The sequence below is a fragment of the Ornithodoros turicata genome, chromosome 5 (genome assembly GCF_037126465.1).
Source record: "Ornithodoros turicata isolate Travis chromosome 5, ASM3712646v1, whole genome shotgun sequence".
NCBI classification, from domain to species: domain Eukaryota; kingdom Metazoa; phylum Arthropoda; class Arachnida; order Ixodida; family Argasidae; genus Ornithodoros; species Ornithodoros turicata.
In genome coordinates this window covers 43,812,911-43,837,933 of record NC_088205.1, presented here as the reverse complement: position 1 = coordinate 43,837,933, position 25,023 = coordinate 43,812,911, and the positions used below count along the sequence as shown (strand labels likewise).

Genomic DNA, 25,023 nt, shown 5'->3' with positions numbered 1-25,023 from the left:
GAAGGGAATAGAATCCTTGACATGTCTGGGGGTGGCAGGAGGAATAGGACAAGTAGCTGTGAGAGTCCGTTTCTTTGTAAAAGATGCTTGTGCGCAATTTTGAAGGTCTAACGGATATGGTGAGATCTAAAAAGTTTAAGGCGTCGTGTGAAGAGGCAGACGTGAACTTGCCGGGTGAAAATTGCTGAAAGCGTCGATGAACTCTTGGAGTTCCGAAGAGGAGAGCGTGGTAGTAAAACCAAAAATGTCGTCTATATTGCGTTTAAAGAATTCCGGTTTGGGTTTATCGTACTTGGCAAAGAAACGTTCTTCTATAGAGTCCATAAATAGGTTGGCGAAGGAGGGCCCCATTTTGGTACCCATGGCCACACCACCTTTTTGGTTATAAAAGTGTCCGTTGAATTCAAAAGTATTAAGGGTAAGTACCAACTCGGCAAGACGAAGTAGGGTGTGCGTTGATGGATGTAAAGTCAATCGGCGGTTCTAAGAAGTGGCGCAAAGCCAACAAGCCTTCTGTGTGCGGTATGACCGTGTAAAGAGAAATTACGTCCATAGTGAAGAGAATACAAATGCCAGAGTGGTTAACAAGGGATAGCTGTTGAAGAACATTGATGGTGTCTTTTGTGTATAAGGGTAACCCATGAACGAGGGGTTGTAATATAGAGTCCACATATGCCGAAAGGAGTTTGGTCGGGCAAGAGAGCGCGGAAACAATCGGAGACAACAAACTATACATCGGAGAAACCGAGAGGAAACTACACGAAAGGTTCCGCGAACAACGCTGCTTAATACTTTTACAACAGTCTGATAACATTAGCAACCACCAAATGACTCTGATGTCCAAGCATTTTTCCAGTTCGACCCACAGTGCTGATAACGCCCGAGTTATCGTTCTTCGTTCCGGCTTCAACAATTCTAATTCCCGTAAACGGGAAGAAAGCCGCTTTATCTACCACGTCAACTCGACTCATCCCGGAGGCCTAAATGAAAGTCTCATTTTAGGATTCTAGTTTGCCGGCACGTGTTGTAACATGCCGCCCTCTGACACGGATCTCGTGTTAGCCCCCTAGCGGGCTGGGTGGTATACAACATGTTTCCCGGTGTCCTCCACATTCCATCCAGAAGAGCCTTCGCTGGAAACGTGACCCCCTATTTCTTTGCTCCCCTCTTCGGTACACCAGTCCCCCCTTTTTTTTTCTCAGTTCCCCATGAAGCCGACCCAGGACGCACACCAACCCCCTTGTCCCCCATTCCTTCGTGCTGTCCTCTCTCTCTCTGTCCACGTCTGTACGCCACTCATAGCCACAGTGGCTTCGCGGTGCTAACACTGAATAAAAACGAAGCACAAGGGAGTTTTAAAACATCGAAAGTGTTCTACGAAAACTGTACGATAAAGGGAGCTCTGTCAAATCCATGATGAGCATCGTGATGTCAGCCACTTCAAAGGAATCATGGAGGCTATATTCGCTGTTTGTCGAGATCACTTCACACGTCGAGAAAAGTATGCGGAACGCGCTTATTGGACAGCGGAATGCACAGTGCTCATCGCAGCCCAATAAGCGCATTCCGCTTACCTTTCTCGACGCGTCACCTCGCGGGTGCTTGGCTTATCATGTTCTCCGAATCGTTATTGTAAAGACCTTCCAATCCTCTAAATCTCCCTACTGAACCGGCACCCCGATAAAGAAACCTCTCCAAGCAGCGAGACGCGGACACCGATGCCCCAAAAGTGCGCATTTAAAAATACTATCGCATTTAAAAAATCTGTAGAGTATGAGAAAACCACCCCATATATTGTTGTATGCGCAATGTTACTGAAAAAGAACTCATATCCACTGTTGCAGAAATCCGTTTTACATCGTATGGTCGTATTGTGGCATGCTACATCAACATCTTGGTTGATCTCTTCCTTGTCATTGGCATAGAAGACGTAAGTGACATGTTGTATTACAACATATGATGCATGTTGTGCTGCTGTTCCATTCGGTGCTGTCGTGCCAATGCAATCTCATCTATTGGCTCGTTGCACGCAGTGCTGTACCGACGCCAGTGTTATGCCCTTACCGTATTCGCAACTTCTTTCAGCAGCAGAGTTGTGATCCTGTTGCATCCTGCACTGATAGCGAAAAAATATTGCCGCTATAAATTCGCGATTCCTCCCTTAAATCGAGAACGTGGAACATACAAAAGCAAGACGCCGACAAAAGCTAGTTTTTTTTTCTTCTCACTTCTTTTATAAATTTCCCATGTAGGTATATATACAGGGTGTTCAAGATTAAGCTTTCACGAGCGCTACGCCAACACGGCGATGACAGGAAACCGGATGATAACTTTACGCTACTTGTGTAAGAAACAGGTGCTGCTAATTATGTAGCACCTGTTTCTTACTCAAGGAACAGAAAAAGTAGCACCAGTTTTCTTTTGTTCGCCTATTTATAAAGTGCTAGTGAAAGCTTAATTTTGAACACCCTGTATATATATATGCGGCACCTGGACATGAATTACTATCATATATTACGCCCCATGCAATAGCATTGTTTCTAATATACCTCTGCAAACACATTGCATTTTGTCGCGCGTATTCGTCAATTTTTCAGCGTTTTTATTATTTATATTCTCGAGAAACACAGTGAAGTCTAATATTGTGTAATATTGACATCTCCAGTCAGTTTAGAGAAAAATAATAATGGCATCCAGCTCGTGCGACGTAGATCGAAGATATTGAAGTTAGTTTGGAATTGCATAAGGAATTCGAAAACTACTGTGTGCACGTTGATCTCATCTTTCGCTCACGTTTTTACATTGATGTTATTTCCAACTGATTTCCGGAAATTGTTTAGCACGTAGATTATATTTAATATTTCAGCTTGTATCGCGCAATTTACAGTTGGATCCATCTTAGTTGCTTGATCAGAAAACAAGTTCCCTCTAGTTTTTTAGGACAGAAATTAAAGCTGGGGAATGGCGATTGCCGAAAAGTGGACATTGTAGGAGGCGATGAAGCAACTACAAGTTTGTCTCAGGACATCCCGCACTTTTATTGATGCCTACATGAATAATTTGACAGTTTCGCTTTTAAAGGGACACTACAGTGCAAAACTTTCCCTCGCGCAGTGGAAGGTGTTGTTACCTTGATCCTAACACAAATAGAACGGGGTTATTCGTTTGCGTCGTTCGTGATTCATCAGCGAAAGAAACCGCCTCTCGTTCTCCTTCTTGGGAAGCGCGACAATGCCTCGCACTTGTCTCTTCAAATCTTATCCAAAGGTGACTGGACAAGTTGTTTGAGAAGACGAATAATAGCCCGTTCCGCATTGTCATCAGAAGGAGAGGGAAATGGTTTCATAAATCACGATTGATGCAATCACTTTCCTTTTGTGTTGGTTTCAATGTAACAGCATCTTCCATTAAACAAGGAGAAATGTTTGCATTTCAGTGCCCCTTTAATGACTAGAATTTTTTTCAAACGGAGAAGACGGCACATGATCAATACCAGGTATTAGTAGAATATGGCAATCAATCGACAATGCACTGCTGTGAACATGTCCCGCCTCTGTCTAAAATTCTGTTGTCCCGATGAGATTTGTTCTACATTCACGTGGAGTACTGTTACCTCCTGATCACCCACGCGTTGTGCTACGCCGACAGTGCTTTTTGAGCAGACTAAATACTGCCTGTTATCCTTCTGTAGTTTCTGCAGCATCCTTCTGTGGATTGTTCCAGCACTGGTTGCAGCCAGCAGCAGCTCAGTAGATCGATACCCTGTAATGCGTTAAAGTGAAGGAACCATTAAAGGCGACCCGCATACGACGTTTTCTCGACGGAAGAGCGTCGACGGCTCGACGGTTTTCCGCTGTGCTCCGAAAACAGTAGGCGCAGACCTGTTTCGCCGACGTTTGTGGTGAGCAGATCTCGACGGCTCGACGGTTGACGCCGGAAGTGGTGCGTCCTTCCTGACCAATTGGGTGTACTTGCCGGAAGCTACCGCCGGCACAGCGAGCTGCTAACTGTCATGGCGTACGTCTGTGTGCACCGGGCGTTTCATTTACCATTTCGTGTGTACAAAACGAAACAGACAAGGGAGGTAGCATATGAACTCCAATTGAGGATGCAGGAACATTCCTTCTGTGCAAGGAAAAAAAGGCAAGTCGTTTCAGTTGCAAGACAGATTGTTGCGATGGTTGTTTCCGCAGGAGACAACAGACGTGAGTGTCACTCGGGGAATACGTGTTTAATTACTCAACAAGCAACTGAAGCTTCCCATCCGTTCTTGGGTTCCCCGAGCTTGGGGTGCAGGAGGGGTCACCCAGTCGGCCAGCACATCTGGACGGGAACCTCAGGCGTTACACGCTCCCTGTGCCCTGAAAGAGCCTCATGTTCACTAGATATCACTGTTCTCGGATTCTTGTTGAGCTGTGACAAAAGTAAAAGCTTTTGTAGTCAACCCCCGTACATTCTCTCCTCTCCTCTCCTCATCCTGGCCCCTGGATATCTAATGAAGTAGTCATTGCTAGTTCTAAGTTTCTGTCGTCTGCTTCTTGTCGTGTTTCCTTCGTTCTCGAGGGAGATAGCGTATAAATTATATGTATCCAGTATTTTGTTTTAGATTTTCCACTTTAAACCTTAGCTCTCCCTCGCCTACGGTCTTTTAGTGAACTCTCGGGACTAAAAACGAAGCAAGGGGTTCCGAAGGCCAAGCCGCCGAGCATCGCCGGCGCACCCCAAGGAAACGTCGAGAAATCGCCGTATGCGGGTGGAGTCAGCGGTTGTCCGTCGAACTGACATCACAACTGCGGAGCTGGGCGCTTTTCCGTCGAGAAAAACGTCGTGTCCGGGTCCCGCTTTAGGCTGGTGCATTCCACGCCAACTGATCCAGCGATGCTGCTCGACCATCACGGAGTTTTGTAAAAAAAAAAAAAAAGAACGATGCTTCGCGGTTTCAGGGGGATATCCAACACGAAATATTAGTCCCATTAAAGGGTTCCACCGCTATAGGGCTCCAAAGTTAGCGCCTAGAGGAAAAACCATGCTCACTTCGGTAGCGTGCGGTGACTGCCATAGTGCACCGTAATCGTTCAAAGTTGGCAAGCCCGTCGTAAGCGCTCTCTACTTACGTGTGATTGAGTGTTGTTGGTCTGTCTCCAAAGGGAGCGTGTCTGGTATGTCGGAAAACAACGGTAAAGGTGCCAAAGTTTGAAGTTTTTTATTTAGAAAAGTAACTAGGCTTTCTGGACAAACTAAATCCTGCTCGTGAAGAACTGACCAGACGCACATCCCAATAAAAAATATTGTTTCTGTCACTAAACATTTACTTGCCGAAAAAATTCGGGAAATTCGAGAAAATTGCTTAAAAGCGCATTCTTCAGGGGGTAAATTTGTTGTGGCAATAAAAAGCTAGAAAGGTATGCTTTACACAGAACTGTAGAGGAACACCTTGGGAATACATACACAAAAGTTCAGAAAAGTACTTTTTGTTAAACTTAAGAAATATATATATATATACCGGGTGCACCAATCCACGAGCTTTCTTTTTTGCAAGTATCTGTCCGACACCACCTACAAGCTGCACACCATGTGAATGAGTGGGAGGCGCTCATTATTAAAATAAAAATGCAAATGCGTTTCGTAAAAAAGCGTAACTTCTAAAGCAGGGCGCTGTCGGCATTAAAATGGGTACTACCCCTTTTGGGACCTTCAGTGGACACCTTTTAGAGAAAAATCTCTCACCGAAGCGGGTCATTTGTTGCAGTAATTAATTGGTTTCGGTTTACATATTTTTGTCGCGGCTGGTCGCGGCGAATCGCAAAAGGACGCTCTTTCACTCCCTTATCCATCAATGAATTACGTCCTTACACCAATGAACTACACTAATGAAATACGCCCTTTTGCGAGAGGGAAGCAGGCTGGCACATTTGTCATCACTCTGTTTACTTTTGCAGTGACACCTGTGAAGAGCTCAACAGAGCTCCCCGTGATTTACGTCATTGTCACGTGATCCGATCACTGGTGAGCAAAACAAACACACGTGGTCATATACGCCAAAACACGTGAATAGTTCCGACGGTGGCCGGCGTCCACGACTGTGACGCTTCAGTCGCTGCAATGTTTACATAATACTGGGAGGTCCATTTCGTGAAGATCCTGTCCTGTACGTCGCATCGCCGAAGACTAGCGAGATAAAGCGAAGGAACGAGAAATGAGATAACAGATATGACGACAAACGACAACTTTATTTGATGGTGATGATTTGGGAATTTCATCGCGAGGTGCGATACCCTACCCTATTGCTGGTGGGGTGTAACGAGATATGACGAGGTATTTTGCAGCGACAGCTGTTACCTCGTTTCTCGTTGATCACTTGCATCCTCGATATCTCCGACGGGATGGTAAACGGAGCCACAGCCATTCCGAAGCACACCGACTTTGACGAAGAGGGTCTACCGATGAGCGTGTGGCTTCACTTCGAAGCAGACGCATAAACAGCTCTGTCGCTGTCGTTGATTTGATGCCATTGCAACTTGCATCATATCTCCCACTAGTTTTCTTTTTTATTCCGGGAGGACATATAAAAGGACTCTACATGTTTCTTGTCATAGTTTTTATTTTTCCAGTACCCTTACAAGGGAAAATGGTGGGAAGGGAATGGGAAAGTGCTTTTCTGATTTTTTGTATATGTATTCTCAAGGTTCTGCGTAAATCGCATCTTTCTAGCTTGCTATCGTCACAACAAATTTACCCCCTGAGGTATGCGATTTTAAGCGATTTTCTCGATTTTACCGAATTTTTTCGGCAACTAAAGTTTTAATGAGAGGCACGATATTTTTTATTGGAATCTACGTCTGGTCAGCTCTTCACCACCAGGATGTAGTTTGTTTGGAAAGCCTAGTTATTTTTATAAAGAAATGTCAAACTTTGGTACTTTTAGCGTTGTTTTCCTACAGCCAGACACGCTCTCTTTGGTGATATGTCAATAACACTCAACCAAACGCAAGTAGAGGGCTTTTACGACGTACCTGCCCATTTTCAACTATGTCGGTGCAATATACGAGGGTGGTTCCATAAGTTTCCGGCCCGAGGTAGAAAATGCGCGCGAATTTGAAAATGCGATTAAGGCCGCGTGGCGCCATCTGTTGGAGGACCGGAGCACCACCCTCAACCCTCTCCATGCTTTTGTCGTTTGGAGAGCGGCATTTCAAACAGCCAGGGTGCACTCTTCAGTTAAAATGGAAAAAATCGAGAACCGCGCTGTGATAAAATTCTTGACAAAAGAGGGACTTTCGCCTAAAGAAATTAAAGCGCGACTGCACAACGTGTACAGGGAAGCCTCTCCGTCGTACACAAGGGTAAAAGACTGGGCTAAGCAGTTTCGACTGGGGCGAGAGTCCATTGAACATGATCCACGCGATGGTCGTCCCGTGGGAGTGGTGGCACAAGAATATTTGTCTCTTGTCGAGGAGGAAGTGCTGAGCGACAGGCGTCTGAAGGTGAAGGAAATCTCAGAAAGGCTGGGGCTTTCCAAAACAACCGTTTTTCGCATCATCGGCCAGGACCTTCACATGAAAAAGGTCAGTACGAGATGGGTGCCACGACTTCTCTCGTCAGTTCAAAAGCAACAGCGCGTCGTCTGTGCCACACTGTTAGAAAAATGTATACCTTTTAGGGTATAAATCGCCCGTGCAATAACTCGTACCTTTTAGGGTATAAATTTATACCCTCCGGAAAGGTATATATAGTTTATACCCTAGTGGAGGTATAGAATTTATACCTTTTCTTCACATAAACTGTACCTCTGCAGAGGTATATTCTAATCCAGTTTGCGACAAAATTTTAGGAGAGGGAGTTGAAATAACATGTGATGAGAAGAAAGGCTTTTTTGTTTTTCTTTTTCACCACACTCACACATGCATATTATTTTAGAGTGACGCTCGAGTACGACACACAAGTTCCCCATATAAAAAGAAATATAAAATAAAATAATATATAAAGAGAAATGGTTCAAAGAGGAATACCCGTTCCGCGAGTTTGGCAGTTTGGATCGATCAAATCCAGATATCGACATCTAAAGGACAACAAATACTGATATACGGCTGGCGACTTGGCAAACTGGAGAGCATCCTTCGCCTGGCGGACAACCATACGGGTGAGAACGGCAAGATTTAATTATTTCAGGTACACATATAACGCAGTCATAAACTCAACTTATAGATTGTAGATGCTACTCTAACGAAGTCTGTGTTTCTTAAACAAATTACTGTTTATCTTAAATGACGCCGCTTCAACAAAAGAAAATTGTGATTCAACACGTGGTGCAAGTAAAGGTATAAAAACCATGAAGGTATAAACAGCCTGCAGTTACACCTTAGGATGTATAGCCTCGGTTGTATGTTACACACGAGGTATAAACACGTGATAATGAGGTATAAATATGTTACGTTAAACCTGCTTCATACCTCTTTTATACCCTTGTGCATGGTTGGAGGTATAAATAGGCACTTTGTACCTTTTCTATACCCTCCAAAGGTATATATCTGGAACAGAAGGTATAAAGAAGGTACAGTAGCCCATTATTATACCTTCTTTATACCTTTTTTTCTAACAGTGCAAAGAGTTTTTGGAGCTCTGTCAAGAGAACGAAGAAGAAATATTGAAGTCAGTTGTCACCGGGGATCAGACTATGGTGCTCTACTATGATCCCCTTTCGAAAAAGGAGTCGATGGAATGGCGCAAACCACGAGAAGCACTCCAAGAAAAGTCAAGGTCACACAATCCACAAAGAAGATCATGGCAACAATATTTTGGGATTGTCACGGGATCCTCCTCATCGACTTCAAAGAGGGGAACGCCACAGTGAATGCGACTTATTATGCTTCACTCCTGCACCGACTGCGGGACGCCATCAAGGAAAAGAGGCGCGGTAGGTTGAGTCGAGGTGTCCGGTTGCTCCAGGACAATGCCCCTGTCCACACGGCTTCTGTTGCCAAGGCTGCACTGAAGGAGTGCGGCTTCGAAGAAATCCACCACCCACCCTACAGTCCAGACTTGGCACCGAGTGAATACTTCCTGTTCTCAAACTTGAAGAGGGATCTCAGAGGACGAAGATTTCAAAACGATAGTGAGGTGCAAGAGGCAGTTTTCCAGCATTTTGCGGACAAAACTTCGGACTATTTTTTCAAGGGTATAAGAACGCTGGTTGAAAGGTGTCAAAAATGCATCGATGTTAAGAGTGACTATGTCGAAAAGTGATACACTTGTTTCGTCTCTGACTATTAAAAGTTGGTCGGGCCGGAAACTTATGGAACCACCCTCGTATGACTGTAACCGCACGCTACCAAAGTGAACATGGTTTTTCCTCCGAGCGCTAACTTTGGAGCCCTCTAGCGGTGGAAACCTTCAAAATTTGGGACTAATATTTCATGCTCGATATCCCCATGCCACAACGAAGCACCCTGTTTTTTTATTTTGTTCAGAAATATGGATAGTATGGTACCCGGAGTTCAGTTATCCCGAATACTCGTCATCCGGACTACACTAGCGGGAACGAACCTGTTACCATTGGCTGCTGACTCAGTTATCCTAAATTCCTTATCCGCATCCGGACGGGAAGTACGGGATCAGAAGTTCCAGAGCCTATGTTATTCTAATTCACTTATCCAGACTGGTCACCAGTGACCCTAATCCGTGCCAACGCTATCTGGAGGAGGAGGAGGAGGAGTGTCGTTGGGAGGAACCCGAGAGGTCTGCCTGCCTGATTAGGCGGCATGTTTCTCAGGAAGGGAAAGGTGGTGGAGAGGAGGAGAGGAAAGGGTGAAGTGGAAGACCGCTGCGGAAGGATAGCTGCGTCCATGGGCCGACTTCAGGGGAACTGTGCCGGCATACGCCTATTACACATCTGAGGGAAACCCAGGAAAAACCCCAGACGGCACAGCCGGCCCGCGGATTCGAACCGCGGACCTCCCAGTCTCCAAGCGCACGCGTTACCGCTGCGCCACCGGAGCTGGTAACGCTATCTGTAAGTGGCATTCTTTAACCTGCTCCAGGGCTTTCCCAGCGGGGGGACAGGTGTCTTCTCTCCTACTTTTCAGCCGTCAGAATTCACTTCATTTGGAGTTGTGCGGGCACAGAGTAGGGATGGCGCCCGTGAAGCGGAACAGGTGTCCCGTAACGATCGGGCATAAGAAATCCATATGCGAGCGCCGTGCGTGGAAGCCTTGCGAAAGCATACCAAGCCTCATGGCATGGACCAAAGAAGTTCTCCGTATTGACGTGCCGGAGCTTGTGTCGAAAGCATATGTGCGGGGCCAACTTTCTAAGGCGTTGCTTTTCTTCGAGCAGCAGCATCATGCAGCTAGTGCCGCGGCGATCAGCAAGCCTCTCTCATATGTAGCCGCGATGCCTACAAATTTCAGGGAGCCCACTTTATATGACAGTTTGAGGTAACTGGTGCTTTGGGGTGACGTACATTATTTGTTTCTCGGTTGGAAAAATAAAGGGTTCTCGAAAAGGTTCGCACTCCCCTGGTTTGCTTCGCTTACACGGAAATTCGTTATCTGGACGGTAGTGGCCGGGAACGGAGCTGTCAGATAACCGAGACATGGCTGCAGGTGGTCGAGCAGCATCGCTGGATCAGTTGTCGTGGGATGCACACCGGCTAGATAGCTTAAATAGAACAGCATCCTGCATTATCAATTATTTTGGAAGGCCACACTGGCTTTGACAGCGCAACACCAGATAGATTAACCAGGAAACAAATGTTGTGCTTGCGGCGGCTTGTTTACGAGAAGACTACAGCGCACGAGCCTTCTTTACTTCTGTTACCTAGTCGTCTAGATTTCGATATGTGCGTCAGCTCGTAGTTATGTCGGAAGCGTAAAGGAGCGCGTAAAGCGTATAAGTGCGTTCTTTCATACCATGCATAAGAATGCTTTGCTGCAGAACTGTCGCGCTGCCATGGTGTGCTTCATGTGGTGGAACTGGTTTCACGTCTTCGTGGACACACTCACTCTCACAGGTTTTGCCATTTGGAAGGGGACGAGCGACAACGTAAGTTTTCTTCTTCTTTTTTTTGCAGTCCACGCTGCTGTACATTGTAGTGAGCGTTAATTCCATTGTAAACTGTCGTATAGAATCATACACGAGATAACATGGGAATTATGACGACGTAGCCAACAGCAGTAGTAATTATACAACCCAAGTTTTGCACAGGAAATCCACGGCAAGTATTGCACTTTTTACTTTAAAAATATTTTTAATTTTTTTCAATTTTAAAATAGTGCATAATCTGACTCAATGCAATACTTGTCGTGGATTTTCTATGTAAAACTCGGGTTGTAGAAAAAAAACTAAACAGAAGGGGAGCAGACAGAGAGAAACAATTTATTTGAAAATTAATGACGCCATCTTGAAAAACGCACTCCGGTGCGGGCGGCTGTGGCAGCACTGTTGCACAGGCAGGTGGCAAGCATCAGACACCGGACGAGATGGCACCTCCGTCATGTGGATATGCGTGTAAGAGAGAGAGAGAGACAAAACAACAAGATACTAGCATCAGGTAAAAATGGCAACGCTGTTCAACAAGTCTAAGCATGCCAGAGCACGGGGAAAAGGCCTAACTGCTACTGCTAAACAGCACGGAGAAAATACTACACATCGGGGGGAAGGCTTAAGGCAATCGACTAGGCCTAACCACAGCGTCATCACCTACAGAATTCAACGGCTAACACAAGACAAGAACTTGTACTTGTACAAATACTTGTCACACAATGCTAAACATGCGACAACACGAACAAAAGGCTTGGTCACTGCTAAACAAGTCTAAACATGCGCGTACAGGGAATATTCGTTACGACGAACATGTGAGAAAAGGCTTAACACGAGCGCGGTAAAACAACCCGCAAACATCGGCAAATCACCCACCTTTTCCCCTGCGGCGACGGAGCATCCGATCCCAACGACAGCCAGGGATCAAGTGACGCAGAGTGGGGATGACTGAGAGACCGAGCGCACATCTTCTCCCGACGAGAGCCAGCGGCCGAGTGACGCAGGCGCCTCTTCGTGACCGCTACGCATGCGCTCGTAGTGCCCTCTGTGCGCTCCTAGCGCCACCTGCGAGAGGGTAACAGAGAACTGAATTCCTGCGCCCTCTCATTGCCTTGCTCGTGACGTTCGCCTATTGTCTCAGGGCTACACTGTTTTTTCCACTAATGCTCAACTGGACAAGGTCCACCTGAAACAATAGAGCCGCTGCATGATGTCATCACCCAAGAATGTATCTGTACTGTTCATGGGCGTGTACGCTCTATACAGGAGACTATTATTTATTGAATCACCATCCCAATATTCTTTCATTTTTACAACTATAATGATTGCATAAAAACAGAAAACCTACTGCAGAAGAGCACCATGCATGAAAACTGATCGTAGGAATTCCAAAGTTTTACTAAACGAGACTTGCAAAAGAACAAAATATCCTAACACGTAACTCCATCAATGGCTAATAAGAGGACTAGGCACTCAACAAATCAACACAGAGTATGGGTAACAAGGAGCGCAGAAGGATGCGACTGCTCCAGGATGGATGCGACTGCTCTGCCAGGCAGAGAACTGACTCGTAATGGTTTTTTCTCCTGTATAAAGTCCCGCAGCTGCACCCCCTAGTGGTTACTTTCTCAACTAATCTCACGACAAAATTATTAAGAATCACGCCAGCGCTACTCTCATTCCTAAGGCAGAAGAAGATAGAAAATGGCAGGGATTCCCGGACAACAGCAACCAGCGCCTGACGTGCACGGGCATGAAAATCATAAAAAAAGGGGGACAAAGTTATCACGAGCGAAAGCATTAGTTACACAACAAATCAGCCCACGACAACAGGAGCGCAGAACGATGAGACTGCTCCATCCGACAGCCAGGCACGGAACTGACTCATAATGCTTTTTTTTGCTTCTCTAAAGTTACGCATCAGCAGCCCCCCTAGCGGTTACTTTCTCAACTAATTTCATGGCAAAATTATTAAGAATCACACCAGCGCTACTCTCATTCAGAAGAAGATAGAAAATGGTGGGGATGCCCGGACAACAGCAACCAGCGCCCGACATGCACGGGCATGAATATCGGAAACAAAGCAGGGATAAAGTTGGCAAAAGAATTAGTTACAGAACACATCAGTCACCAGGAGCGCAGAATGACGCGTCCATTCCGTCCGACAGCCAGTCGCAGAACTGAATCGTAATGCTTTTTACTCCTCTATAAAGTCATGCATCTGTCCCTCTTGCGGTTGATTTCTGAACTAATTTAATAGCAACATTATTAAGAATTGTTCTAGCACTATTCCCATTCAGGGCAGCACTATCAACATCGTCAAGAGAAGAATGTTCCTTGTCAAAAAAGAAAAATATACAACGCATCAACAGAGGAAAGCATGCATGTCGGGGCATGTCAGGAGCGCTATTACACGAGGACAAACCGCGCGACTGCCGGGCAACAGAGGAAAGCAAACACAGAGAAACACTTAAAGACAGAGTGAAAAGCCTCTCACCATCATCGGACACGTACACTACATTGTCTCATTGTAAATCCGCTCGTCACAAAATCCACCATTCACCAGTGACGAACCACACATCTGCACCCCATCAGAAGCAGACGGAACCCCACCGGAGCTACGCTCTTCCACTAACGGCCAACGCAATTGCTAGGAGCAGAATTAACGTGTCCACACCCGCCAGTGTCCAAGCGAGAAGTGAATCCTTGTGCCCCCTGCAGGCTTTGCTCGTGACGTCATCCTATTGTCTCAGCGCTACAGTTTTTTTCCACTAATGCTCAACTGGTCAAGGTCCACCTGAAACAATAGAATCGTGGTATGACGTCATCATGCAGCTGCGTGGCTCAAGGACGCGTACGCTCTAGACAAGGGACCTTTTATTTATTGAATCACCACCCCAAGATTATCTCCTTTATTGTATGATAATGATTGCATAGGGAACTATGGAACTAGGGAACTAGGGAAAAACACCATACATAAGAGGTGGTTGTAGGAATTAAGCATTTCATTCCCAAAGTCTTACTAAATGAGACTTATGAGTACAGGAAAAACAAAATAATGGTTCACCAAGACATGTCCATCCCATCCGAGAGCCAGGCAGCTAACTGAATAATGACGCTTTGTTCCTCCTGAATAAAGTCACACACCTGTCCCCCTTGCGGTTTCTCTATGAACTAAATGAATCACAAAATTAAGAATCGTTCTAGCTCTACTCCCATTCAAGGCAGCGCTACCAACATCGTCAAGAATGTTTCTTTTCAAAAAGAAAAAAACTACATGTAGAAGGAAAGCATGTCAGAACAGGTCTGGGCATGTCAGCAAATGTTTGTCAGACAACAAGGGGCAAAAAAGCGAAAAGAACACTTGAACAAAGTAGAAAACCAGCATCAAACTATTTCTAAGCACACGCACTCCTCTTATTCAAAAACAGTGCTCATCATAAATCCGTCCAGGAAAATACACACCATTTTTCTATTGCTACACTTTTTTCCACTAACGGTCAATGCATTGCTACAGACACCTGAAACACTGCGTGACGTCATCACATCCTGTCTGAAGAAGACAGCGGCAAGACAAACACTCCTATTATTTATTGAATCGCAAGGTTATTTCCTTTGTCCGACTCCTAATGACGTTCACTTTTACAATAAAATTCAACAAAAAAGGGCTCCAATTTTTTCTCTCTTCCCATTTCAGCCTTGTCATGCAGTGAAGCAGACTCACATCCAAAATAATAAATTTACACTTAGGGTGCCGTGCTTCAGGAATATATATACCTCCGCTCAGATGCAAGCGTTTCTGCACGAATACCTATAACAGCTGACTTCCTCAACATACCGAGCTCCTAACAACATCTAACAAACAAGCAGAGAAACCCACTTCTCATGAATTCAGCTTTACCATGCGACTTTCTTCTGCACAAAAGCAGTGATTTGAGGGAAGAGATGCAAAAATTGCGTGCAATTGTGCTGGAATTGCTATGGCTTCAAAAACTGAAGCATATGCTAATAAACTAAGAAAAAGACACTCATGTCTGGTATCAGATAATTCTTGCATAATGCTACATACACAGCCGCATTGTCCCTTCGTAAAGAAAGCACAGGACAAGGGCACACAAATTCGTTTAAACGAAAAGGGAAAAGGCTTAAGACCTGAGGAATAATAGCAGAGTCACCGGACATCGCTACGCGGCTAACACAAGATAACAACAAGATAATAGCGGCGGGTAAAATTGCAACACTGCTAAACAAGCCCCAACATGCCATGATGACGTTGTATACCAGGAAAAAAGCACGCACACAGACATCAGTTCAGGAATGCACAGGGAGAGGTGCTTTATTGGAATTTCTCCTCCACGCTCACATACCAGCATTTCTGCACAAATACTTAACTGCATACAGCTTACTTCATCAACATATCAAGCAAAGTGAATACTGACACTCAACAACATATAACAAAAAAAAAAAAACAAATTCCATTCTCATGAACTCTCCTCTGCCGAGCGGCTTTCTCCTGCTCTACCTGGATGCTGACTTTTTCCCCTCACCTACATTCTGAGTAAAAGCAGTGAAAGAAGAAAAGAACCGCGAAAAATTACACGCATTTGTGCCCCAATAGCTGTAACTGCAAGAAACCGTAGCGCACGTTAATAAACTGAGAAAAAGACACCCATTTCCGCCACCAGATAATTCTTGCATAATGCCACATACGCAGTCGCATTGCCCTTGCGTAAAGAAAGCACAGGAACCGCTCAGGAATAATCGGAGAATCACCGCTTATCGCTACGAGGCTAGCACAACATGACAGCAAGTATTAGCCAAGGGTAAAAATTGCAGCAAGAAAGACACTACTGAACCAGTGTTGCGGATTTGGCCGCTCAAATCGGATTTCAGTCAAATCCGCATTCTTTTCTGAAGGTAGTAAATCAAATCCAAATCAAGTCCAGATTTAATTTTGACACGTTAAATCAAGTCCTTTTAAATCCGGATTTGTTTTACCGGACCTAAATCAAATCCGCTTTTAAATCCGGATTTATCGAATCTTTTGACACATCTGGGAGCCAAAATTCGTGCAGTAGCATTATTAGACCTATAGCCGTGTCTACAAATTAGTAATGCTGCACGTATTCACTAAACAACGCTTAAATAACAGCGTGACGTGGCACAAAGAGCAATAAATTTCGTCTGATTGACGAGGAAATAAAGAGCCAACCTATGAATCCGCTGGCCGAAATTTTATTCATATTTTAGGACATAAATTTTTGAGTTTAGAAATACATTTACGGTTACGCCTGCTTGGCGTGTACCAGACTATCAGTCACCACGTATCAGCCTGTGTCAGGGGCGGATCCAGACGCTCGGTTTGGGGGGAGGGGGGCGGTTTCTTTGTCGGAGCGCTTAGTGGGGGAGAGGGAAATTCAATGTATAAACTGACATTTTGGGGGGCCATTGGTGGGAGCAATTTGGCGAGTTGCTTCTACAGCCGTCTGCTCGCCCTACCACAGGACGTATATAAATGATATCTATATCATTCGATAGAGAATGAGTTAGCGGTTCTAATGAATCTACCTTCAAGGGCATGCGTGTACCCGCTCATGAACAATAAAAGTTCGAAAGCGTATATTTTTTGCCGGAAGTGCTGTGTTCGGGAATTTTTTCGTAGCGCCCCTTTAAAGTAGGAGTAACGAGACTTCTTCCGCGTGCTGTCTTGAACCCATAGTTTTTATCAGCCAAATTTGAAGGACGTGGTAAAACAAAAAGCACGTTGCTATGAGGTCAAAGTTGGGAAAAAATTCGAACCAACATTTGCCGCCGCAACCTTCCACCTCTCCATATCGGAAACGGTTCATCAGATGGAGCTCGAAATTGTTGCGTTTGTCATCAATCGAGATGCTATCTAACATATATTTTTTTCATGGAAATTAAAAATTGTCAATTTCCCAACCTTGTCGATTTAAAATGGAACTACCCAAGAGTGGAGAGAAATCGACCTCACTGTGTCACCTCTAGCGGTCGCACGCCCCGTGCGGGCAACGGGCATGCCGAGCGTGCTCCCTCTTAAAGGTTGAAGACGCGCAGCCATTTTGGATCGTTGGGATCGTTGAATGTGGATGTTGTATTTCACACGCGACCAGCCGCCGTACGATTAGCTGGAAGCTAACACCGGCCGCGTTGTGGAGGGCATGAGTACTTCCCCCAGAGCTAGGCGGTCCCGAGCATTGCACGAGCCCAGAGCTGCGTCGGCCTGCAGTGTGATAGCATTAGATTCCTCCTCACGAAAAAAACTCGTATTCCGTCATTTAATTCCCCGTTGGCTCAGACGGCTCGCCTCGCCGGCGCGTAGCCGACAGCTGGCCACTCCGCCGTGCGGAATTGCGCAATGCCAGTGGAAGAGGGGCCCAAAGGGAAGCCCAACGAAAATACATGTAATGAATGAATGATGGGAGTTGAGTTGAAGGCATCCAGAAAGAAAATAGTGAAACTTTATCGAAAATCAGCCGCACTTTCTGTTGCATTGCCAACACGTAATTCGTTAAATGCCCTTAAATATTTGTGTTACACCAAAATAGAAAAAGTGATACTGATAAAAGTGTATTGAATCGTAGATGACTGGCTCACTCTGGGAGGGGCGGTGCACAACCCCCATCTCCATCATAACGTATCGTGTTGGTGTTGACTCGGGCTTCACGGGGCATGAACAGTGTGGAGTTGGTAGGTATGGTACACCTTCCCAAAAGCGGATTTTGGGTCAGGAACCTCCTCGTCATTTAGCACCGGGCGAACACCTGCGTGAAGGAATTCCTATCGCGGGCCTAGGCTCAGCAACACCCAAAAACACACGCCTGCGTCGATTTCTACCATCAGTACTCAAAAGACCACATGTCGTTGGTTACTATACCCTAAGGGTCACAATTAAATGGATCGTTAATAAATCGTGGGACATGTTACGTATACTTATACTAAACATGTAGCCCATGGGTATGTTTTAATGCTGATGTTTCGGGGCTTTGTAAAAATTTTCCTCACGCAGTGCAGACTGTTGTAATCAAGGGAAAAAAAAGAGGTAAGCGAGGAAGAGTGGCACATCTTGCCATGATTGTCCGTGGGAGTAGGAAAGGTTTGCCTTCCCGAAACCACGAAATGATAGGATGTGATATATTTATTGTTCGTTTTTACTTTGTTTTGACGTGAATGCGTCTACCTATAAGCGTTCAATATGATGGCGAAGACCAAGAATTTCGCGACATGATTTGGCAAGCTTGGAACGGGTCGTGCTTGAAGACTCAGCTAGAGGTCCACGGGAAAGGTGCCGTCCAATCGACAGAATAACGTTAACTGCGTTCAAACAACTGCACCTGGTGTTCCCTCGGTGCGTTGAGGGGAAGTGATTGGAACAAAACGGCTACTCCTGTCGCTCTGGAGAGAGGACGCTGCTAGTGCGTGTGCAGATTTCAGACAAGGTCACATCAATTTGCGTAGAATGCGAAACGGCGCTTCGCTTAATTTCAAATCCATGCTTCTTGTGAGGGAGCTTGGCGAAATCCACGCGCAAATCCGCTGAAAAAAGGGCGATTGAATCCAAATCCAAATCATTCGTGGAAAATGCGATTGAATCCAAATCCAAATCATTCCTGGAATATGGGATTGAATCCAAATTAGTGGAAAATGCGATTCAATCCAAATCCAAATCCTGCCCATATTTTTTTGCGCAAATCAAATCGCAAATCAAATCCGCCAGCCCTCCGGTGGATTTAAATCAAATCCGTGGATTCAAATCCGCAACACTGTACTGAACAAGTCCAGACATACGACATCGCATACAAAATACTGCTCATCGGGGGAAAAGGCCTAAGCCTGCGACAGAAAATCATAGAGCCATGCACAACTTCATTTTTCAATTTCGCATAAACTAAACGCAGTCTGGTTGGAAAACGATGCACAAATTTTCTTAGGGAGCAGAGAAATATAGGAACTTCTACTCCGTGCTCAGATACCAGCATTTCTGCTCAAAAACCCATGACTGCAAAATTAAGCACTGCTTACTTCATCAAGATATCGAACACCCAACAAAATCAAACAAACAACCCCGCTTACACTGATAGAACACTGTTGAGCTTTTACCAGAAGCCTTTCTTCTGCGTAAAAGTAGAGAAAATAAGAAAAGAGCAGCGAAAAATTACACGCACTTTTGTTCGCATAGCTATAAGAGAAAAAAATAAAATAACGAGACACACGCTAATAAACTGTGACAAAGACACCCATTCCTGCTATCAGATAATTATTGCATAATGCTAAATACTCAACTGCATTGTCCCTGCGTGAAGAAAGCATAGAAAAAGGACACACAATTTATATTAAGCGAGCAGGGAAAGTCACTTCTACTCGGACAGCTTAATACCATAAAGTCTGAATTTTTGCAAAGAAAACAAAGCTACGAACTTTTTTACGAAGCTTTTACGCAGAAGAAAGCCTCCTGGTGTAAGCGGGGTTGTTTGTTTGATTTTGTTGGGTGTTCGATATCTTGATGAAGTAAGCAGTGCTTAATTTTGCAGTCATGGGGTTTTTGAGCAGAAATGCTGGTATCCGAGCACGGAGTAGAAATTCCTATACTTCTCTGCTCCCTAAGAAAATTTGTGCGTCGTTTTTCAAGCAGACCGCGTTTAGTTTACGCGAAATAGAAAAATGAAGTTGTGTATGCTCTACGATTTTATGTCGCAGGCTTAGGCCTTTTCCCCGATGAGCAGTATTTTGTATGCGATGTCGCATGTCTGGACTTGTTCAGTAGTGTCTTTCTTGCTGCAATTTTTACCCTTCGCTAATATCTTGTGGCTGTCATGTTGTGCTAGCCGCGTAGCGATAACCGGTGATTTGTCTGATTATTCCTGAGCGGTTCGACTTAAGCCTTTTCCCTGCTCACTGAAGGAAATTTGTGTATCCCTGTCCTGTGCTTTCTTTACGCAAGGGCAATGCGACTGCGTATGTGGCACTATGCAAGAATTATCTGGTGGCGGAAATGGGTGTCTTTTTCTCAGTTTATTAACGTACGTTACGGTTTCTTGCAGTTACAGCTATTGGGGCACAAATTCGTGTAATTTTTCGCGGTTCTTTTCTTCTTTCACTGTTTTTACTCAGAATGTAGGTGAGGGCAAAAAGCCAGCATCCAGGTAGAGCAGGAGAAAGCCGCTCGGCAGAGGAGAGTTCATGAGAATAGAATTTGTTTTTTTTGTTATATGTTGTTGAGTGTCAGTATTCACTTTGCTTGATATGTTGATGGAGAAAGCTGTATGCAGTTTGTATTGCAGTATTTGTGCAGAAATGCTGGTATGTGAGCGTGGAGGAGAAATTCCAATAAAGCACCTCTCCCTGTGCATTCCTGAACGCGCGTGCTTTTTTCCTGGTTTGCAGCACGCCTAGCGTCAAACCGACAAAACATACGTTTATATAGAATATCCACCCCGGCACACCATTAAAATGACGTCAACATGAGGGCCACTGGCAACACCCACAATTGGCTCAAACGCGTCACGTGGTCACAATACCCTGGCAATTCCCTTTATGAAATAGCATTTATATGTTAATATGTTTTTGTTACGGAGTCTCAAAAAGAAAAATATACCCTGATTTCACACATGCAGTAGGTTCTACGATTGCCTTTTCAATCTGCGTTCTGTTCTCTTGCGTTCCATATGGTTCCGTATCCAGTCAGCTGTAATGGCTGCCATATGACGAGCTTGCGAACTTGTGTGAATCCCGGCTCATCCTGCCTTTTTCGGGTCATTGGGTTGGTGTTGGAGTTGTTCGCCATATTCTGAACGTTTCACCTATCATTGCGGCGTACTGTTCTTGATCTGCTGCGAAGCAACGAACCGCAACGGCAGTCACTCGCCTCAGCGAAATTCTATCTGCTGCATATCAAAGGAGCATCGGGACCTCATGATGTACTGCGAATGCTGAAGTTGAATTCTTTGAACCTTCATCTAAAGAAACCAAGTGTGCTCTCGTGTGGTTCTGGCGGAAAAGCAGTTTCAACAAGGTTAGCACATTTATTTTTCAGTTCGAAGTCTACGCACTCAAAACCATGCAAGTGCATCCGACCATTCTCGTAGCAGCTCTGTAACACGTATGCTTTCTTACGTATCCCACAGAGCCCTCCGCTTCATGAACCTAGTTATACTTTATGTGACCCTTCTGATGGCTCCTTTAGGCTATGCCGCTCTGAAGCATTAAGATGACGAAAGTTCGTGGGGGCTGCGCCTCTGCTTTCGAAAGATGAATCAGTCATTCCACACTGTGCTTACTGGCTTTGTATCGAGTCTCACAAATCCGACAGACCTGGACTGCCTTTTTCAAGGAAGTTTGAAATGTAAGTAGTATGTGTTATATTGGCTTCAAATATCCCCACCACATATTGAGTGTGTATATCGCTGTACTTTTGATGCTATAGCATATTTAGCGTACATATCAATGAACGTCTAGTGTGGAAAACTCGACACTGCCACACAGTGCCAACAATTGTTTCTGCCTTTTCTTCGACTGCTAGGTGGACTGATAGGTCACAAGCTAATTTCTGTCTTCAGAAGAGGTGTAAACTATGCTCCTTCTATCTACTAACCAGCTCCACTTTTTAGGATTCCCTGTAAACTAATGGAGCGCATCATATACCAGCACGTTGTTAACCACGTTGAGTCTATCAATTATTTTTCTTTTAAATTCCAGCATGGCTTTAGAAAAGGGTATTTAGGCAAAACTAACATAATTTGACCACAGCATTTTAAACTGTCTTGATTTCTGGGTCCACGTAGATGCAGTATTTTTTATTTTGTAAAGGCTTTTGACACTGTGCTTTATGCTCGCTTGTTGGCCAAACTAGCCTAATTAAAATTTGATCCTGCTACCAATAACTGGCTATGCAGTTTCTTGACTAACCCAAACCGTGCCAACAATTCGTGAGGAGAACCTATCATTTCGCCACCATGCAGCGTTTGTCACGTTACATTTGCATCACATTTTAATCTAGCGTGAAGCAAGGCCCTTAGGTGATCGGTCTTGTATAATTACACACGCCTCCGTTATGTAACACCACATGGTTCTTCAACCTATGACAGATAAATAAATATATTGCCAAGTAATTGTTTACAAGGCTCATTACCCCATTTCACCACATTACCGCAAGCAATTGTTAGTGTAGTGGCCCAGGGTATGAAGCTCGCCACTAATCATCATTCAAACAAAGTTCATAATGTATAATCCTTTACTGAAAACACCGGCCTAACACAACAATTGAGAGTGAACGTTTGGTCTCCTATCCGGGTGGCATCATCGCTACAACAGAGAACAGTCAAAAACAACATCGAAGGAGTCAAATCAGTGGTGTGCATTCCTTTCATCCAAGGTGTTTCATACGCCATTTGAAGGGCATTCTGCCCATCAGGCATTAAGACTGTGCATATAAAGTTAAGTGCATAGACCGTGATGCCACCTACATAGGCGAGACAGACAAAAGACGTGGGACAAGACTAGAAGAGCACACAAGGGACGTTGCTAATGCTACTCAAACCAGGACCGAATTAGTCTACCATTGTTTGCCTAAGGCACATGTATTTAATTTTGATGGCGCGGGAACCTTTGCACATGACTAGCGATGTGGCCCTAGAAAGTTCTTAGAGCCCTGGTTTATCAGACGTGATGCATCAGCCTGTAATACAAAACGTGGCCCCCTATCGGATGTGTATGACGCCCTTTTAGATAAGTAGGCTGATGTGCTCGTCTTTGGCCTGTGCTGTACTGATGATGCCACCCGGATAGGCGGCAAAACGTTTACGCTTTGTTTTTAATCGTTGTGTTAAGCGGTGTTTGCAGTAAAGCATGTTACATTATGAGGTCATCACCGGGCATTTGGAATATATTTTCAAATAAAGTTGTTGTTTTACAAAGCTCGTTACATTGTAGAAATGATTCTTATTGCCTACTGTTTAGGGGATACCGTTCTTGCAGTCACATGAAGCACTGAAGGGCCAATTTCAAAAGTAAAGGCAATCTGATTTATGTTCTTGCCGACATGGCACAGCGTATGCACGCGGTAGCTCCATTTCAGGAGCCTGAGAACACTCAAAGCAATTAGTGTGAAAGCATTAGATATTGTGTGCAGCATTACATATTTTCTTTTGCTAGGGCAACTAAGAAGGGTGGATAGAAAGCCAGTTACAACCTGTTTCCACAAAAGACACTCAGATGCATTAGCAATTTCCTGCAAGAGAGCTAAGGCTTTTCCAGATTACTTGAACATGGGTACCTGATTGTAGATAGCAAGAACTCTTACACCAGAGGTCACTGTTACACACACCCTGCTTTCCATCAAAACTGTTAAAAGGCGTGACCCCCTAAACCTGCACAAAATTCCCGGAGTGTCTTCACTGGGCACTGTCGCTGTTCCTCTCATAAGGCGCTCTCTATGAACCTGACTCCCAGTTCTGGATGCACTGCATGAGGTAACTTCAGCATGTTTTCCCAACGTGAATGGTCGCAACTTCTATGAGAAGTGTTGTACTTACTGAAAGCAATATAAAATGTTATGCCTTGACAGGTTATGTTGATATCCTTCTTAAGACCGTTGAGAGATGTTCCTTGCTCCCTTTATTCCAAACCGCACTATGAGACGCAAGCCCACTTGCCACCAAGCCGATGAGTGTTGCCTCACAGTCAGGGCAATCAAGGGGATCAATCACTGAGGCTCAGAAAAGTTGTTTTCTACGGGGATCTGATCCAGGGCTGAGACATGAGTAGCCCCGAGAAACCACCAGGGTTTCTTTGAATTTTAGATGTGTCAGCTTTTAATTTGCTCCTTACCCCTTTTTTTATGTAGTACCTGATTACTTTAGCCTTGTACAGCTTTGGAGATTGAGGATGTAGAGATGATGTGAGAGGTGGAATTAGGCTTTAGGCACAATGAGGCAAAGTGTGACAACAGACCTTCTGAGAATGTTTATGTATCATTCAGGCAAAGAGAAGATAGGCATTACAATAGATGTTACATCTTTTTCTGGTTTTGATATTTATTTATTCATATATATACCTCAAAGGCCCTCGCGGGCATTACATGAGGAGGAGCATCAACATGGGTCACTTAACAAATACAGAAGTTACAAGGAACATGCATATTTGAAAGACAGACTCTCCTTTTCATTTGTTCATCAGTCTTGCTCAAGAAAGTGTTCAGTGTAGCAACGGTACACAATGTCACGAAAGGAGTGCTCATCTATCGTTCCGCAAGACTCATTAAAAAGGTCTAGTGTTGTGTTTCAACACAACATATTGAACTATATATAGAGCTATAAGTCATCCTAAATGCAGATGCTGAATTATTTTAAATGCGATAGACGAGCTGTGCGAAGAGGTACCTCCAGTTAGGATGTTGGGTACTTGAAGAGTGGGGCAGTTTCTGTGTGGAAGGCCCGCCAGATCCTGTTCACTGCATAGGCCGGGATGACCATGCTCTTGTTTTTCCCAAGCTTGTAAAAACACCTTGAAAGCGTGTAAAAACACCTTGAAAACTAGCGATATACAATATATCCGTATCGTCTACGCAGATGTACGTAAAATATAGTTTAGGCAAATAAGTAACCGGTCACAGTACAGGGTGTGTGTCGTGGCATTTCCACATGTACTTGAGAGCGACCCCAATTGATCTGCACACACCCTGTATATTACTACATATGCTGTATTCTTTTAGAAACCAACATTTTTTTTCTTTCCACTGAATCGAAAGTAAGAACACTCAATATCGCTAAAAGGCTACGCTAAAAACCTAAGCACAGGGCAATACATAAAAAGGTGACTTAAGACACAGCACACTGACAACTACACCGTTGCCTATATTGCTTTTCTCCAATTCACAGTTCTGTATTGTGTCGTCTTTTATGTGCTCCGCCCTGTACTGGAGTTTTTAGCGACTTTAATGCAGGACCAAACCAATTTTGAGCGCCCATA

General features: G+C 44.6%; 1 protein-coding gene across 5 annotated transcripts in view; it reads left to right on the top strand.

Moving 5' to 3' along the window:
• LOC135394417 (uncharacterized) overlaps window positions 1-25,023 on the top strand; it is a 208,611-nt gene that overhangs the window by 58,224 nt on the left and 125,364 nt on the right. For all 5 annotated transcript variants that reach the window (XM_064625149.1, XM_064625150.1, XM_064625148.1 and 2 more), the window contains 2 exons: window positions 1,845-1,930; window positions 10,933-11,040. In XM_064625149.1, the coding sequence (XP_064481219.1) occupies window positions 1,845-1,930; window positions 10,933-11,040 (194 nt within the window). The remainder of the gene's footprint in view (window positions 1-1,844; window positions 1,931-10,932; window positions 11,041-25,023) is intronic.